At 56.3% G+C, this 18,060-nt stretch overlaps 1 protein-coding gene across 1 annotated transcript; it reads right to left on the bottom strand.

The window, feature by feature from the left end:
• Positions 1 to 6,168: 6,168 nt before the first annotated feature.
• On the bottom strand, positions 6,169 to 7,661 carry Hspb1 (heat shock protein family B (small) member 1). Its single transcript, XM_026396917.2, has 3 exons — positions 7,217 to 7,661; positions 6,591 to 6,654; positions 6,169 to 6,479 (listed from the first exon to the last, which is right to left on the bottom strand). The coding sequence occupies exons 1-3, from the start codon at positions 7,584 to 7,586 to the stop codon at positions 6,305 to 6,307; spliced, it is 609 nt and encodes a 202-aa protein (XP_026252702.1). The 5' UTR covers positions 7,587 to 7,661; the 3' UTR covers positions 6,169 to 6,304.
• Between the last annotated feature and the right edge of the window lie 10,399 nt (positions 7,662 to 18,060).

Here is an 18,060-nt window from a genome sequence, read left to right as displayed (position 1 = left end):
CAGGCTTGAAGGCCCCTAAGGACGAATGGGACCAATGGCATGGCAGGGTGGGACGGCGGTGGCGTCAGTATTTTCCAAGACTGGGCCTCCTGCTCCCATTTCTGCTGACACTGCCAAGCCCAGAACCTGGGCAGAGATTCTGGAAGGTTCTGGAGTGAGCACTCTGGGATGTCTGGGGTCTTTCTCTGAAGGAGCACCAGGGGGCAGTCACTTACTATATCTGGGCATGGGGGCAAGGTGATTAGAATGCCTAGCCCTAGGGCATCCTGCAGGGGCCAGTCTCAGGACCTGCCTTGGCACCGCTCCAGCCTGGTACACATGGGCAGTGATCCAAAGCTTCCTGCTTGAAGGGAGCCAGGACAGTCTGAGAGGTCTGAGTACCCAGGCCTGTGGCCTTCCTGCTGGGGATCACTTACTCTTCCTCCAGAACCACTCCATCTACCCAGAGGCACCGGACCTGGGGCTCCAGGACCCCTGCTGAAGGATCACTCCTGCAGGCACTCCTAGGGTTCAAGGCTGTCAGGCGGGACAGGCCTTGAGCAGAGGCTCTCCAGGGGTTTCAAAGACAAAGATGGGGGTGGGAGGCAGAGAGGGGAGGGCCTCAAAAAGGGAGGAGTCTTGGTGAAGTGAAGAAGGTGGGGGTTCAGAGATGGGAGAATTCCAAGAAAGGGGGTTCAGTGTGCTAGAGGGGGCTTGATGTAGGGAGGGAGTAGGGATGGGGTTAAGTAAGGGCGATGGGAATCAGAGGGGTCAGGAGTGGAGGATGGCCGCTCTGAAGGGGCCCAGCGAGGGTAGGAGGGTAAGGGGGCTGAAAGGGTAGAGAACCCAGGGAAGAAGGGGGCTCCTGAGGGAGAGGACTCAGGGGCCTCTTTGTCATCCATCCACCTGATTAAGTGATCAGCCTCCTGTCCTTGATTCCTCCAGCCTGAACACAGGGGTCCTCCTACCATCCCTGAGAGGAGTTGCAGAGACCCATCTTGTGCAGGTGGGCGGATGTGGTGAGACAGGGGTCCCACAGAGCGGGCTCTGCCCGGGCCCTTGTGGTCCTGCATGGCGCTGTCTCATTTCCTTGTTCGCCCCTGGGACCTTGGCTTTCCTACTATTGTTAGGGGACAATCCAACCTTTGTGATTGCTGCTTGATTCCCACCCTGCCATTACTGTTAACCCAGACAGACAGGAGGCGGGAGGCCGAGCCCAGGGCAAGACTGGCCCAAGCCCAGGTGTGGCCCTGCCTGGTGCTTATCCCTAAACCTCTCAATTTACTCCTCATCCCAGACCTTGGCAGGTTCTGTCCTGTTCAGCCCCAGGGCCAGGGTGGGGCAGACTTCCTGGCACAGAGGCAAGGCTGCCTGTGCTCTCTGGTAGACAGGGCAGCCTGACCTGCTGGGCTGGACAGAAGGGTGTGAGGGGCCATCGTGCTGTGGGGACACCCCAGGGCTGCTCCCCAGATGTGATCTTCCTCTCTGGGCTGAAGGTGGGAACCTGGCTGGGCACGCACCTCCCCTGCTAGCTGGTCAGTCAGGCTCTCCCACCTTCTACGTCCCTGCTCAAGGTCACCCAGCTCAAGGTCACCCAGAGCTGACCCTTCTTGGTGAGCCCGGGATTCTTGGCATTTTGATGTTGCCAACTCTTCCAGCACCAATGGGAAGTAGACAGAGCTGTCTCTTCTCAGAAGCCCATGAGGACACAGCGCATCCTCAGGAAGCACAGTGCTGCACACAGTGAGGTCTGGAGTCACCTGGCGGCGTGGAAGTGGGGAGGAGAGTCCCACCCCTGGCTCAGAGGTTCCTGCAGGTGTGGAGTGATTTCTGCTCACATGTGGGTTTTCCCCTTGGAAGCCTGTGCCCCTCAGGGCTGGCACTTGGGGCATCCGCCAATAGAACACACACAGGGCACAAGTGGCTGGGTAGAACAGTGGGTGGGGACACTACGCTAGGCATTCCACACCCCAGGAAGAGGCTTCGGGACAACGTGGCCTGCTCTGCCCTGATCTGCTGGACAATCCTGGGCAAGTACAGCCCCTGCTGTGCCTAGAATTCTCCTCTGTGTGCTGAGGGGTGAGGCCAAGTGTCTTCTGGGAAAGGTACTCACCCAAAGGGGTGGGTTGGGGTTCCTCATGCCCTGGGCCCTTGAAGGGAGCAGGTATCTTTTTCTGATTTGCAGTGGACATTTACAGATTAGGGACTCTCGTGGCTATTGGGTAATGCTGTCCCCCACCCCGTGCCTTGACAAGCACTGTCAAGGGAATTCCATGGAAAGGCCCCCCACATTCCTGGAGTCTCTTTCCTTTGAGAGCAGGATGAAGGTGGGGGTCAGCCCCATTTCATGGCTCTGAGCTTGGGTCCAGCACCACGCTGGATCAGACCTGCCTGCCTCCCCTGCCCTCGCCCAGACAGCTGCCTCATGCTGCCCCCTGCTGCCCCGCAGTGGTCCTCAGCTGGCCACTGGCTGCTGTGCAGGTCTGTGCCTGACCTCCGGCTCAGCTGGCCACTGGCTGCTGTGCAGGTCTGTGCCTGACCTCGGGGATTGTCCCAGATTCCCAGGTCCCAGTGTGAGGATAGGGTGAGGAGATTCTGGGGTTCCAAAGTGAGGTCAGCAGATGCCTCTGACCAGCTGGACCCATGCCTGGCCCTGCCCTCAGGTGGCTGACGCCAGGCGAGTGAGACTGGGACTCTGTCAACACATGGCCAGTCCCTGGTAGGAGCTTCTCTTATGCCTGACCCTCCTCCCCTCTCCCCATCACCAAGGTGCTCTGGTCCTGCCTGAGACCCAGTTCTGTGCCCTGTCTTGGCGAAGCTTTTGCTCCCTCCCTTCTTCCCCACCAGGGGAGCTGTGGAAAGCTGCCTGCCAATTCCTAGGACAATTCTTTTTTTTTTTTTTTTTTAAGAGAGAGTGAGAGAGGAGAGAGAGAGAGAGAATTTTTAATATTTATTTTTTAGTTCTCGGCGGACACAACATCTTTGTTGGTATGTGGTGCTGAGGATCGAACCTGGGCCGCACGCATGCCAGGCGAGCGCGCTACCGCTGAGCCACATCTCCAGCCCCCTCCTGGGACAATTCTGTAGCAGGGGAGGTGGCGGAATCTGCAAAGGATTCACTCTCCCAGCAGTCAAGGCCAGGGCCTGCTGAACCCCACCGATGGCAAGGTCAGCAAGCCCCTCTCCCCAGCCCACGGGCCCGCCTCTCAGCTGGACGTTCCCAGTCACCCCCTTTTGAGAACCAGAGCCCTATTTTAAAGCAGGCATTTTAAACCCTGTTTAAAATGGCCCATGGTGGCACACACCTGTAACTCCAGCCACCCTGGAGGCTGAGGCAGGAGGATTGTGAGTTCAAAGGCAGCCTCAACAACTTAGCAAGACCTGGTCTTAAAATAAAAAATATAGGGGCTGGGGTTGTGACTCAAAGGAAGGGGTACTTGGTTCGATCCTCGGTACCACATAAAAACAAAGAAAGGTATTGTGTTCACATACAACTAAAAAATGAATGTTTTTAAAAAAATACAAAGAGTTGGGATGTGGCTCAGTGGTCAAGCACCCCTGGGTTCAATCCCCAGTACCAATAAATGAATGAATGAATGAATGAATAAAGCAGGGATCTGCTTTGATCTCCGTCCTGTTTTTTTATGACTTCAGTAGTCTACACTTAGCTTGGCCTTCAGTGCCAAGGTCAGCAGGGTGGGGCAAGGTACAGGGCATGTGGCACACATTTTTCTCAAGTCCCCTCTTGTTTTCCCTCACTCCAGCCCTGGCCCAAGGCTGTGACTGTCTCTCCTTGCCTATCCCACAAGTCTCACTTCGAAAAATCCCTCCTGCCCGCCTCCACTAAACCCAGCTTGGCCCTTCTCTAAGGGAATCATGCTGTTTCCTCCAGTTGACCCCTTGAGAGCAGGGACTTGGACCAACAGCTGGGTTCTGGGCCCAGAGGAGATGTCTACTGGAACCGACAGAAAAAGAGAGGCCCAGGAAGCACTCTGGAGCAGAAGGTGGCCCAGGAATCCCTGGGTAAACCTGAGCCAGTTGGGGATGAGCAGCAGCCACAGGAACTGTGGGCCTCCAGGGAGCTGGGCCTGCCAGCCTCCACCATAGCCAGATCACAGAGCACTGCCCTCGGATGGCCTTAGGCTGACCAGAGCCTCCCGGGTGTGTCCTATGCATTGACCCAAGGCCAATCTGAGCCCACAGAACTGAAGGACATTTGGAGTCCTTTAGAGATGGACACATTGAAACACTGGAGACAGGCCTGGGAAGGGCTGCCCCTCTACCACATCAAAGAGTCTCCCAGTAGCCAGTGCCAGATGCCCTCAGCAGAGACTGTCACGTATTGCCAGCCACAGCCCACTCCACCTGGAGATGCTACCCAGCATCCCTGAGCCGAGGGTGTAGGGCAGCCCACCCGCACTTTCTCTTAACCTTCTGCCCCAGCTGGGTGGCTGGGTGGCTCCACCACCAGCCAGCTACCTCAATTATCCCATTTCTACTTCAGTGTCCCAGGAAAATAAGAATTCAGTTCCTGGTTTCCTTTGTAGGGACTGAATTCTTATATTTACCTTCCCATCAGTGCCCCAGCCATGTCTCAGATGAGGCCCCTAGTGCCCAGAGCCTCAAAGATACTGCCCTGGGACTTTACCCCAGGGACACCCCCAACACCCCAGAGGTTGACCCCTGCCTGCCGCTGACTGTGATCTTGACACTGGGCCTGAGATTCTTGGCAGCTCTTTCCAGGTCTGTTTGGCTTCCTGGTCCTCAGCCTCCTCCTCTCAAAGCCTCATCAAGCCTTATTTGGTAGCACTTGAAACTGTGGAGACCCTCTCCCTGTCCCTGAGCAGGGTCTGGGCTAATCTGACCACACACACGTCACCCACCTCCTCCCTTCCAAGTCTAGTCACTTCTTTTGAGACATGCTGTTCCCAGGGCTTAAGCAGGAGTAATTGTACCTCTTTTCAGGGTTGATGTGAGGATGACACTCCAAGGGCACCTCAGGGCAGCCTCACTGTCACTATGTCTGACATAGCCAGGCCTCAGCAGGCCAGGGCATCCCTGGTGTCTGTCACAGGGGAACTGCAGACGGCTTAAACCTTGGCTGGCATCTCGGGCCACAGGAACATGGAGGCATCCAGAGGCTCCTGGCGGGGGTGGGGGACAGTGTTAGGGATGAGGGGTGGCAGGCTCAGGGTCTGGAGCTCAGAAATGGGCCTAAGCAGTCTTGGCCTGATGGTAGAAGGGTGGAGAGGCGGGGCAGCATCCTGGGAGACGAGCTCAGACCTGTGCTGCCAGCTGCACTGACACAGTTCCTGCTGCATGTTTTTTCCCCGTTGGCCTTGGTCCAGGTCCAGCCAGGCCTCTCAGGCCCAACCTGCCCTGGCTTCACGCCTGCTCCAGATGTGGGTGTCACAACAGGGGCTGCACCAGGGAGTGGACACCAAGAGGCTGGGAGCATAGAGGGCAGCATCGCAGGTATGTGCACCCCTCTTCCCTGTGGAAGCTGCTCCTCCCAGGGCTGTGGGCTCAGGAATGAGTGTGGGTGTGTCTTGTCACAGCCTCAGGTTCTGAGACCTTGTTCCTGGAATTTGGGGGGAATTTGGAATAGGGCTGGAGACAGGGCTCCAAAGCCCCCTCAGCAGGCTCCTTAGAACCTTCCCTGGGCCTGCTGGAGGGTGGGGGCTGGAGCAAGGGCAGACTAGGGAGGGCTAATGAGGTGTGATGGTTCCTACCTGGACCAGTCAAGGCAAGCCCTCCCTCCCCAGGAACCAACAACTAGAACACACTCCTCTGCTAGGCACCCGCCCCTCCTGAGAGAATGTGCCTGTCCTGCATTCAGGTCCTCTGAGGACCAAACCCTCTTTGTAGTCAGCTGGAGTTGCCACACCTCCTATTCCTTCTCCATGGTCCTGTGCCTCTTGGACAGGACAGTAAGGGACCATGAGCTCCTAGTAAGTCCCCTCTTCTGCCCCTACTGCACCTTCCCCTTACCCCAGCTGGGTCCCTGAATACCAACTGCAGGGAGAAGTGCTCTTCCTGGATTCTTCTCCCCCACACCTGACTGGGTCCCCAAAGTCCAGCAGAGAGCTGAGCCCAGCAGGCCCTCAGCTTAGGTAAGAACACAGGAGGCTTTTGCTCAGGGCGCTCACCCCCAGGCCTCCACAAACACCAGAAGGGTCTGAGACAGTGTCCAGCAGTTACTTAGAATTTTATTTGAGAAAAAGAGAAGGTACATGTATCAAAAGAGCACACGGGTGGGTGAAGGGGAACTGCCAGTCGTTATTCGGGGTGGTCAGCAGGGTAATGGGTTCTACTTGGCTCCAGTCTACTCAGACTTCCCAGCTTCTGAACTCCCCAGCTGGGCACGTGACTCGAAGGTGACGGGGATGGTGATCTCCGCTGACTGAGTGGCTGGCTTTGGCATGGGGGCCTCCACGGTGAGTGTGCCCTCAGGGGACAGAGAGGAGGAGACCAGAGTGGGGTCCACACCGGGTGGCAGCCTGGACATGCAGAGAAGGAGAGCAGTTGTTACACACCGCCCCTGTCCCCTTCCCTGCGTCCACTCCGCTGGACCCCCTCCCAACACCCTCCAAAGTTGGGCCAAGACTCACGTGTATTTCCGAGTGAAGCAGCGGGAGACGTAGCCGTGCTCGTCCTGCCTCTCTTCGTGCTTGCCTGGGGTGGGGTAGAAGGAGGTCAGAGGCTGTGTGGACCGGCCCACGCCAGTCCCAACAGGCTCCTCTGGTCAGAGGCCCCACCACCTGCTCCCAGGTAGCTGGGTCTCAGGAGGACACAGATCGAGTTGTCTGGGGGTATCTGGAGGGGGTTTGACTGTCCGCTCCCTGCGTCATAAGTTTTCAAAAAGTTCCACCCAGAACTTTTCCCACCGGTGGGGGCGCGGCGCTGGGCTCTTGGCCCGGACTGGGCGCCCGCAGGCGCACAAAGCATTGTACACGCCCCCTCCGCTGCCCGGGCCAGGGCCAAGGCACCTGCTCTTAGGGGTCGGGGATGGGGTTCTCCAAGGGAAGGGGCGTTGTTTCTTCTCTTAACGTCTTTCGCGCCCCGGGTCCTTCAGAGCGACCCACATCACGCATTCCGAGCCAAGGGAAGCGGGTCGAGGAACAGGCCTCGGACCTCTCCCGGGCCGTACCCTCGGCCCAGCCCATCCCGCCCTGGGAGGCTCCCGCGGGCTCTCCCCGCCAGCTTCGTCCTCCGCAGGGGACCTCAAGGGGCTCACCGGTGATCTCCACCACGCCGTCCTTGGTCTTGACCGTCAGCTCCTCCGGGGCGAAGTGGTTGACGTCCAGGGACACGCGCCAGCGGTCGGCCGTGTGCCGGATCTCCGAGACGCCCCTGCTGAGCTGCCGGCTGAGCGCGCGGCTGTAGGCGGGCGCGGCCGCGGCCACGGCCCCGGGGCCCTCGGCGGCGGGCAGCGGGCGCACGTAGCCCGGCCAGGCGCTGGAGCTGAACCACTGCGTCCACTCCTCCGGCAGCCGGGGCAGCCCGAAGGCCTGGTCGAAGAGGCGGCTGTGGTTCGGGTACCAGTCGTGGAAAGGGTCCCAGCTGGGGGTCCGCAGGAGCGTGAAGGGCACGCGGCGCTCGGTCATGCTGGCTGCTGGCTGCGCTGGGCGGTTGAATGCGCGTCGGGCTGAAGTCCGAGAAGTGCTGGGCTGGGGCCCCGGCTGCGCTTTTATGGGTCTCCAGCCGGGTATTTTTAGCAGGCGGTGCTTCAGGTCTCTATTAATGGCAATGACCAGTTGGGGGCCGTCCCTCCCCCTGCATTCCTCCCACGGCTTATGAGGGGCAGCGGGCGGGGCGAGGAAGGTTCTGCCCACATCTGGAAACTTCTCTTGTTTAGGAAAACAAATGACAGGAGAGCACGGGAGCTGGAATTGTGCCCATCGCGGGGCGCACTCAGCCTGGGCGTTAAAGCGCTGCGGGAGTTGGCCCGTGGCCCGTCCCATCCTTTTGTTAAGGAGATCAAAGCCCAGAGTGGTTGGATTACTTGTCCAGGGTGGGGCCCCACGACTAGGAAGTGGTAGAGGTAGGTTTGGACCAGAGGGGCCCCGTGATGAGTTGTGTCCTTAGAACCGAGTGGGGTGGTACTTGAGAGGGTGGACTTCAAGACCGGACTGCCTGAGGCCACTGGATCTGCCACCAAGAAGGTGAACTTGTATAAGTTAAGCTCTGTGCCTTACTTTCCCACGGTGGGACACCAAGATGTGGCTGGTGTTGTTGGAAAGGGCCAGGGATTCAATGACTTCATGCAAGTGAAGACTTTAGCCCGGAGCCTAGTGCCTCATTGTTGGTAGTTAACTGTTCCCTGCCTGGAATTGGAGATGGCCGAGTTAGCCTTTCCCCTCCCTTCTCCTGAGCAGTGGGGCTGGCCCACCTGGCTGAGACTCGGGTCAGTAGGGAGGTTATTGTCAAGTTTCCCCATATCTATTTTTCCTTTAGAAGCCCTGGCCAGGGAACCTCAGTACAATGAATCTGAATCCAGTCTGGCCTTTACAATTGGCTTCCTATCTGATTTTGGCCAAGGCCCTGCTCCTATGGTCTCAGTTTCCTTTTTGCAGCTTATGAGCTCAAAATCTGCCCCCCCCAGCACTTTTTTTTGCTGTTGTTACTGATGTTGTTACCAGAGATTGAACCCAGGGATGCTTAGCCACCCAGCCCTTTTTTAATATTTTAGTTAAGAGATAGGGTCTTGCTGAGTTGCTTAGGGTCTCGATAAATTGCTGAGGCTGGCTTTGTACTTGAGATCTTCCTGCCTCAGCCTCCCGAGCTGCTGGGATTACAGGCGTGCGCCACCCAAATCCCCTTTGGCTTATTTTTAAAAAAATATTTATTTTTTAATTTTAGGTGGACACAAGATTTTATTTTTATGTGGTGCTAAGGATCTAACCCAGTGCTTCACACCTACCACTTGAGCCACATCCCCAGCCCCCTCCCTTTGGCTTATGACTCCTACCACACAGGGGGCGGAGTGTGGGTTCAAGAGATCGAGTTCACACAAATTTGCCTGGAGCCTAAGGCTCACCCCTTGATCCTCTTCCCGGACCTGACCACCTCTGGGGTCCAGGCCCCCGATCTCCCAGCTCTGAAGGAGGTGCTCAGCCTGAGGATGCTGCTCCCCTCCCTGCACAGATGTGGCCTGTTCAGCTTTCCTTCTTCCTGACTTAGGTTCTGTGTTCCCTCCTCTTTAGCTGAAACTCCAGAGGTTGACTGGCCATTGTCTCTGTAAAGTACCAACATGTCAGCCTCTTCACAGTCGGGTCCCCTGGGCTCCCTACTTCCTCTTTCCCACCCCATCCTTCTGGCTGCATGTCCCAGGGTGCAGTCTCCACTCCTGCCAATTCTTTTTTTATTTTTTTTTAGTTGTCAGTGAACCTTTATTTAACTTATTTATTTATATGCAGTGCTGAGAATCAAACCCAGAGCCTCACACATGCCAGGCAACTGCTTTACCCCTGAGCTACATCCCCAGCCCTCACTCCTGCCAGTTCTATAGGAGACTGAGGCCTTGTCCTACCCAGACCCAGACTCAAGGGACTGGCAGGTGGACTCCAGGCCACTCACCTTGATGAGCCTCAGTTTCCTTATTATTATTATTATTATTATCAGTTGTAGGTGGACACAATACCTTTATTTTATTTCTTTATTTATCTTTATGTGGTGCCGACGATCGAATCCAGGGCCTCACACGTGCCAGGCAAGTGCTCCACCACTAAGCCACACCCCCAGCCCCTCAGTTTCCTTTCAGAGAGAGAGCTCATGGGTGCCTCTCTTTCCTGCCCACCCATTCTGCATCAGGGTAGAGTCGGGCTGGGTCATGAGTCCCAGGTCAGCCCAGGAGAGAACGCTGAGATCCTGGAACGCTCAGGGGCCAAGTGTAGGGCACCCAGGATGCCTGCCCTCACCTCTGCCCGCTTCCCTTGCTAGGTCACGCCAGGAGCTGGGAAGATCTCAGCTGGGAGCTCCTGGCTGTCCTCCTAAGCGTCTTAGGAAGCTGCAGGCCATGGTTCCCGGCACTCCCAGCCCCGCCCACCTCCAGCTCTTCTATAAATTCAGGTGAGATCAGAAGATAGAGACCTGCCCGTCTCTGCCCAGGCTGGAGCCCAGGGCTCCCCACCCAAGAGGGAGCTGTCAGGTGTGGTCATGGGAGCTTTCAAGTGGGGCCCTGCCAGGCCCACCCACGCTGCTGGTGGCTGCCCAGCACTTTGTAGACACAAGCTTCCTTCATCTTGCCTGAAACCAGGGCGAGGAGAGTCCACCCCACTGCCCAGGCCCGGGAAGGTGGTGCAACCCCAGGGCACACTGACCTGCCCCGCCTGTCACTCACAGTTGGCGTTCGTCCCTCTGAGTGGGCCATTCTTGAGGGATGACTACTCTGAGATCAGCTGATCACAAAAGAGGGGACACTGAGGCTGCACGGGGAGCAGGGTGGAGGGGGGTGAGAAGCTGGGTTTTGGGGTCAGACAGGGCTGGGCTATTCACGAATCTGGTGACCTCTTGAGCGCACATGTCTCCATCTGCAAAATGAGGCTGATAATGCCCCTCCTGTTTGACAGCAATGCCACGAGTCCCTAATGTGATAAGGTGTGTTGAGTGCCTGGTGCTCAAACTCCCTCAGTGTTCTCTTGAGGGTCTTTTGCTTTGTATATTGTGGCTTCAAACAGTGACAGTTACCCAGTTGTATGTGCTTTATGGTGTATACATAAGTAGCTCGTCTGAGTCCCCTTTTTCAGATGAGAAAACTGAGGGCCGGAATTGCCACAGGGTCTCACTGGGTCCCCCGTGGCGCCTGCCAGTAATCCCAGTGACTTGGGAGGCTGAGGCAGGAGGACCCCACGTTCCAGGCCAGCCTCAGCAACTTAGCAAGGCCCTAAGCAACTCAGTGAGACCCTGTCCCTAAATAAAATACAAACAGGGCTGGGGGTGTGGCTCAGGGGTTAGGTGCCCCTGGGTTCAAGCTGGAAGGGATGGGAAGGGTTAGAGTTCAGGACTCCCATTTCCTCAGGGGGAGACTTCCCAGGCAGGGGGCTTCTGGGACCCAGGGGCAGGGGGCAGGACAGGGAGGGCTGGACCAGGCCCTCTGGGGTCCTTGGCACTCCTAACCAAGTGCCTCCCCAGGAGGCTGGACTCTCCCCGTGGCAGCCAGGCTTGGCAAGCAGAGCCAGGGTTGAGTGGCAGTGCCCACTGTTGGTGGTCTGTGTCCCGCTGCAGCAACAGGACCCTGTCTTTCCAGGGGTAGTTTTTCTGAGATAAAGAGAACCCTTTGGGCTGGGGGTATAGCTGAGTCGTACAGCATCTGCCTGGCACACCCGGCCCTGGGCTCCATCCCCAGCACTGCAGAGAGAGAGAGAATGAGAGAAAGAGCAAGAGCGAGAGAGAGAGAGAGAAGTGGGGGGGAGGAGAACTTTACCCCCATAGGGATTTCCGAGAAGCCATAGGGATGGATCACAGTCCCATCTCCTTCAGTGCCCTCTGTAGGGTCTGGAGATTCCTTCATGGGAGGACCCCTCCTTGTGCCCTTAACCCCTAAATCTGGGGCACTCTGCAGAAGCTGCAAGACCAACCTCCACCCCTTGCACTGTGCCCGAGGTTTTGGCCACACAGGCCACGCCCTTGACAGGCCTCTGCCAACTGCAGCTCAACCAGCCCCTCCCTTGCTGGCCCAGCCTCAGAGAAAGCACTGGAGTGTTCTGGCAGCTGCTCCAACTCCCTCCGGAGCTGCTGAGAGAGCTGATGACTGATGGTGGCACCAGCCACTGGGTCTGCTGGGACTAAAAATGAGGGCAGCTGTCATTAAAGCAAACGGGGGCAGGGGGCACTAGATCTTTCTGGAAACATCTAGACACTCCCTCTCTAGGAGTATGTTTCCTCAAACCCAGGTCCAGCCTGCCTCCCCTGCTAGGCCTCTGGTTTCTGGCTGGCCTGGGGGTCACCGCCCACCCCCACAACACTGGGGAAGGTGGCAGGGCTGGGGATCCATCCTCTGGACCCTCTTGCCCTTGGCTGTCTAGCAGACAGAAGCTGTCTGGCTTGGGGAGTCCGCGGAACTGGATGTTTTTGGCTTTGGTTGGCGGGAGGCCAGCACCGTGACTCATTGTCTTCATCTGCACAATGAGACCATTGGACTGCATGTTCTGGAAGGCTCCTTCCAGGGCCATGAGTCAAGTTTCTCCTCCACTCGGCCCCCCTCTGGCCTGCTCCTTCGCAGTCAAAATGCTGCAGGATGGGGGTATTTGGGCAGTGGTGACCGAGATTCTCTGCTTGACCAAACTTAGGTGCCTGAGCGATCTCCTAGGTCATCTGTGCACTTCCTTGTAAAATCTAGTTTTGGCAAGAGCCCAGATCAGTCAGTTAATCCGCAGCCTTCCATGTCTGGTCAGGTTCCTCCTCCACCCCTAATCCCCACAGCTGAAGTCCCACACCTCTTGGCCTGCCTTCAGCTGGAACCCTGCCAGATGGGACTAGCCTGAAGCCCCCTCACCGCCCCCCCCCCCAGGCTCCTCTTAGTCATTTCCCATCCGCTGGCCCCACCCTGTGCCTAGGCTGACACTTCCTCTTGCCCCCTGAAAGTGGCACTCAGCTCCACAGCAGTGTCTTGAGCCCGTCTCATGGTCCTGGATAAAATCTTCCTCACCAGGTTCTGGCAAATGTCACTGAGTACGTTTCTCTTTGTAACAGTGGAGGCAGGAGAGGGGAGGCTGGGGAGACATTTACCGGGCCCAAGAAACGGACCTTCCTTTCCTGGTGGTCTACTAGGCCTGGGCCTTACTGGGGTCTGCTTTAAATCAGAGTAAGATGATGAGAGGGGATGGGTGTGAGGCCCAAAGAAATAACAAATAGGTAGAAAGGAGAAAGGAAAATAAAACAGGGTTAAATAAAATAAAATAATTAATTCTTGGGACCAGGGATAGAACCCAGGGCGCTTAACCACTGAGCCACATCACCAGCTGGTTCTTATATTTTATTTTGAGACAGGGTCTGGCTCTGTTGCTTAGGGCCTCGCTAAGTTGCTGAGGCTGGCTTTGAACTTGGAATCCTCCTGTCTCAGCCTCCCGAGTCACTGGGATTACAGGCCTGTGCCACCGTGTCCAGCACCAAGTATCCTTTAAAAGAAGAGCTGGGAGCCCCAGAGTTTACCTCTTGCTTGAGATGATCCACATTCTCCTTTGAATATGCATCTACTTTCCTAATAAACCTCTCTGACTGGCGTGTGCTGAAATTCTTTTATATAAACCAAGAACCCTGCTGGTCCCAAGTTGCGTTTCCTCTCTGTTTCAGGAACTCCTTGGACACTTCTTTGAAGACACCTCTTCTCCCATGACCTCTCAGGCAGGAATCCCCCAGACCTATAGGAAATAAGGGTTCCTGTTCTGAGGTGGATTTGGGTTTCCACTCCAAGGAAGTCCTAGACAGTAGGCAGGTGGAGCCGGGTGTAGTGGCACATCCTCGGGGGAGGCTAAGGCAGGAGGATCGCAAGCCTTGATAACCTAGTGAGGCTCTAAGTAACTTAGGAAGACCCTGTCTCAAAAATAAATAAAGAAAGAAAGAAAGAAAGAAAGAAAGAAAGAAAGAAAGAAAGAAAGAGCGAGCGAGCGAGCTGGGGACATGGTTTAATAGTAAAGTTACCCTGGGTTCAATCCCTGGTACCAAAAAAAAAAAAAAAGTGGGTGGGTGGAGGTGGGGCTCCAGAGGCTGAGGCACCCCATGTCTTGGGCCTCCTAGGTGGAGAGCAGCTTGGAGAAGGGGCTGCTGTAGGACCCGCTGCACCCCCAAACCAGGAGAGCGCCAGCCACGCTCAGGAACCTCTGGTGCAAAATGCACACATCCTGGGGAGGCTGCTCCACCCTCTCCTCCGGTCACCAGGCCGCCTGGGAGTTTCCTGTTTTCTTGCCTGCTGCCGGTGGTGGTGGTGGTAGTGGTGGTGATTTTCCCTTTCCCGAGGTACAAAGCAGAGTGCAGGCTGAGGTTCGGGTATTGGGAGGGGCAGTGGCTTGGTACTGTCCCTAACTGCGCCAAGTAGCCTCTTCCCCAGGGAGCCAGAGAGACTACCTGGGCTGGCGGCCTCCAGGCTGGGATGGACCCTCTAGACAGGGGAGCTATCTACTCAGCCCTGGCCTGTCTCCGCAGCTGGCATTTCCCTCACTCTCTGTCGCCCTCTGGTGTCTTCTTGCTGCCATCACACCTCACCTTTGGTCCCAGGCCTCCCCAAGGCTTAGGAACTGTTGGTCCTTTGATTCCCTCATTGACTCATTGGCTCATTCAAGAAGCACTTCAAAAGTGCCTGTATGGGGGTCGCAGAGACCAAGAAGACGTGGCCTGGTCTCCAGAAGCTCAGAGAGTTGGGAAGAGAGACATGTCCACGAATAACTGGGATAAGAGTCTGGGACCCTAAGAAGAGGTTCCTAGAAGAATCTGGGGCCACTACAGCTGGGGATCAAAATGGCTCCATGGGGTAGGAGGCTGCTAGGAGGGGCCTCACACCCTGAGTCCACCTGTCTGTGGAGATGGAGAGGGCATGACTGGGGGTCACTGGACTGAGGTGTACTGGAGCCCAGGGCAACGAGGGGATGAAAGGTGGGGGGACAGCAAAGTCCAGGTAGAGTCATTTGGAAGGCCTTCCAAGGCCTGCAAGCTGGTGGACGTGATCACAGCATGCAGGGTCCTCAAGGCAGGGAGTCCTGTTTGATTCATTCAGTACTGTGTCCTCAGCACCAGGAATTGTGTTCAGCACATGAATGGCCAGTGATGCATTTTAGAAATAGTGGGAAGGCCAGATCACTTATAATCCAAGTGATTTGGGAGGCTGAGGCAGGAGGATTGAATGTTTGAGGCCAGCCTCAGCAACTTAGAGCCTGACTCAAAGAGTAAAAAGAGGAGCTGGGGTTGTAGCTCAGTGGTAGAGCTCTTGCCTTGCATGAGTGAGGCACTGTGTTCAATTCTCAGCACTGCATATAAACAAATAAATAAATAAAAGGTCCATTAATAAATAATAAAATATTTTTAAAAAAAGAGTAAAAAGAGGCCAGGGATGCAGCTTGAGGGTGGAATACTGGAACACCCCTGGGTTCAATTCCCAGTATGGGAAAAAAATATGTGTGTGTGTGTGTGTGTGTGTGTGTGTGTATACACACACACACACACACACACACACACGATTGGAGTGGGCAGAGATGGAGGAGGGCTGGCCAATGAAGGGGCAAATGGTACAGAAAGGTAGCAGTCGCATCATCTGGGGCTGCCTGGCTGTGGATATGGAATACCAAAGACTGGGATGGGTATTGGGAAATGGAGCAGCAGAGCCCCAGGCCCCACACCAGGCTCAACAAGTTGAATTTTATGCCATTCTTTGGGTGTACTTCCTGCCCTCGCCACCAGGAGGTGGGATCTGCAGAGCACAGCCATGTGCAGCTCCCACCCTTTATTCATTCAAGGCCATCTTGCTGAACTTGTATAGAGGGTTAAAGAGATCACCAGGGCTTCTCTGAACATCTTTCTGGGATTAGACACAGCCGCTGGCCACTGGCTGTGTCAGGTGCCCCTTCCAGTTTGGGGGAAGAGAAACTGGAAAGGGGGGGAGGTCATGCAGTGTCCTAGCTGTGGCCACATCAGCCGAGGAGGACCAGGGTTCTTAACCTGGGGCACCTGTAGGGCTTCAGAGTGTCTGAGAGATTGATGTAAGGTGCCAAAGTGGGCATGCGCACTTCCTTTTGGGGAATGGGCTCTCAGCCTCCAACAGAGTCTTAGAGGATGCTTGGTTCAAAAAAAAATAAAAGGAAGGAGAAGGAGAAAATGGAAAATGAGGGAAGAGGAGGAGCAGGACAGGAAAAGGGCAGGGGAAGGAGAATCTGTATGGATCTATATAAAAGAAATACAATGGGAGTAGTTATTTAAAAAAATTAAAACGGGCTTGGGGGTGCACCCCTGTAATCCCAGTAATTCAGTAGGCTGAGGCAGGAGGATCACAAGCTCAAGGCCAACCTCAGCAATTTAGTGAGAACTTGTCTTAAAATAAATAAAAAGGGCTGGGGATGTAGTTCAGAGGTAGAGTGCCCCTAGGTTCAAAAAAGGAAATCTACCACATTGAACCCCTCTTCCAAGCCCTCCTCTGATGCTAGGCCAGGCCAGTGTTGCCTGGTAGTGGCCATCTTTTGAACTCTCTGCCTGCCACTGTGCTGAGGACTGCCAATGTAATATTGCGTTTTGGCTTCATCTCAGGCCTGTGTGTCACTTAGCAGGAAGTGCAGGGGGCAGGCTTCACACCCTAGTGCTGCTTCAGCCTCCGGAACGCTCTGCCATGCGATGAGGGTCCTCCAAGCCTCTTCCCTCTGCTCTGTGCCCACGGACTTGTTCTCCTTGTGTCCAATTTCTTTCTTTTTTGGCACTGGGGCGCTTAACCACTGAGCCACATCCCCAGCCTATTTTTATATTTTATTTTGAGATAGGATCTTGCTGAGTTGCTTAGGGCCTCATTAAGTGGCTAAGGCTGGCCTTGAGCTCAAGATCCTCCTGCCTCAGCCTCCTGAGCCACTGGGATTATAGGTGTGTGCCACCGCATCTGGCTCCTTATGTCCAATTTCCTCCCGCTTGAGCCTCAGGAGGGCTCGGTGGACTTGCTCAGAGGCAGGGGATACATATGCTGGTCCCTGCTTCTTGGGTGTCAGTTCTTCTCTCTGGGGTACTGAGGAGTCTGATTCCCTCTCAGTCCACACGGCAGGGAATGACCCCAGGCCTCCCTGCCCTCCCCAGTCTGCCCAGATGCCCACACTCACAGAGGCCTGCTCTCACCACGTGCCATCCGGGCACTGAGTGTTTATTATTAGAGTCCAATTTTTATCCGCACCGCGGAGTAAAAGGGAGGGGGAATAGAGAGGGGGGAACCCGGACCAGACCCCAGACCCCTCCCCCCATCAGCGCCCAGGGCATCTGCCCTCTTGGGCCAAGGAAGACTTTGTGAGATCCCTGAGGGCCCCAGGAGGAGGGGGCTGGGAGCTGCAGAAGAGGACTGGGGGCCTGCGTCCCCGTCGGTGCCAGGGCAAGGCCCTGGGCCTAGATCCTGGCCTCCCTTCCAAGGGCTGCACTACCCCTCCCTGGGGAGCCTTGGCTGGCCTGTCCCAACAAAGCCTGGGAGGAGGCGCTTCCCTGGGCAGGCCCTGAGGGCACCGTACACATTTCCCTATGCCTGAACCCTGGGCTGTCATCTAGTCGTGTCCCAGACTGGCACATGCTACCCTTCTCTTGGTGGGGCCCAATGCCGTTGACCCATCTCCAATCCCTCCCAGCTCCCTGTGGCCAGCTCTGTCACCTGACTGCGCTGTTTTGCCCATGGTCACAAGTCCCTGTGCCATCTTCAGCCTTTGTCGTCTTCCACCCCCTGACCTGACCCTCTCTGACCTCAGGGTCAGATGAAGATGTGGTCTTCCACCCCCACCTCCTGTCACACGGAAGGCCTGGCTGGTATGACCTTGGCCCAGGGCTGGGATGGGGATGGAGGGAAGAGCCTGGCCTGGAGACATGGGACCTGAGGCTGGGGCTTTGCGGGCTGCCCAGTCTGGGCCCTGCTGGGCCAGGGGAGAGGTTGGGGGAGGCTGTGGGACCAGCTACCAGCCCTCAGCCAGGGTCCTCCTCCCCAGCCTGGATGGTGGCGCACCAAGAGTTAGGCCATTCTTCCTTCTGTCTAGCTTAGACCCAGCTTGCTGGATACCTCCTCATCTTCCCAGTGAGAGAGAGAGAGAGGAGAGGAGGGCCCTGGGGAGCAGGGAGAGGAGGTCTGGCCCTCTCCAAGATGTGCCTGGGCCTACGAACGGAGGTGAGGTGACACAGCAGACTGTGGACTCATGCCATTCTCTGGCAGTGGCCCCCAGCCTGGTGAGCTGGCATCAAGCAGGAAGGGGACAGGGTGATCCCTGTGTTCGAAACGGCTCTTTGTTCCCTGGACATGAAGGTGGGCAGGAGGCGGGCTGGGCACCCTTTCTGAGCAGCACAATCTGGCTCCTCCTACGGGCAGGGCACCGGCCCTCACGGTCTTCCCTGGTCCCATCTGCCCACGTGCTGGCCCCGGGACTTCTT

The sequence above is a fragment of the Urocitellus parryii genome, chromosome 9 (assembly GCF_045843805.1).
Source record: "Urocitellus parryii isolate mUroPar1 chromosome 9, mUroPar1.hap1, whole genome shotgun sequence".
Taxonomy (NCBI): domain Eukaryota; kingdom Metazoa; phylum Chordata; class Mammalia; order Rodentia; family Sciuridae; genus Urocitellus; species Urocitellus parryii.
Note: the sequence above shows the minus strand (reverse complement) of the source record. Positions and strands in the feature narration are given on the sequence as shown.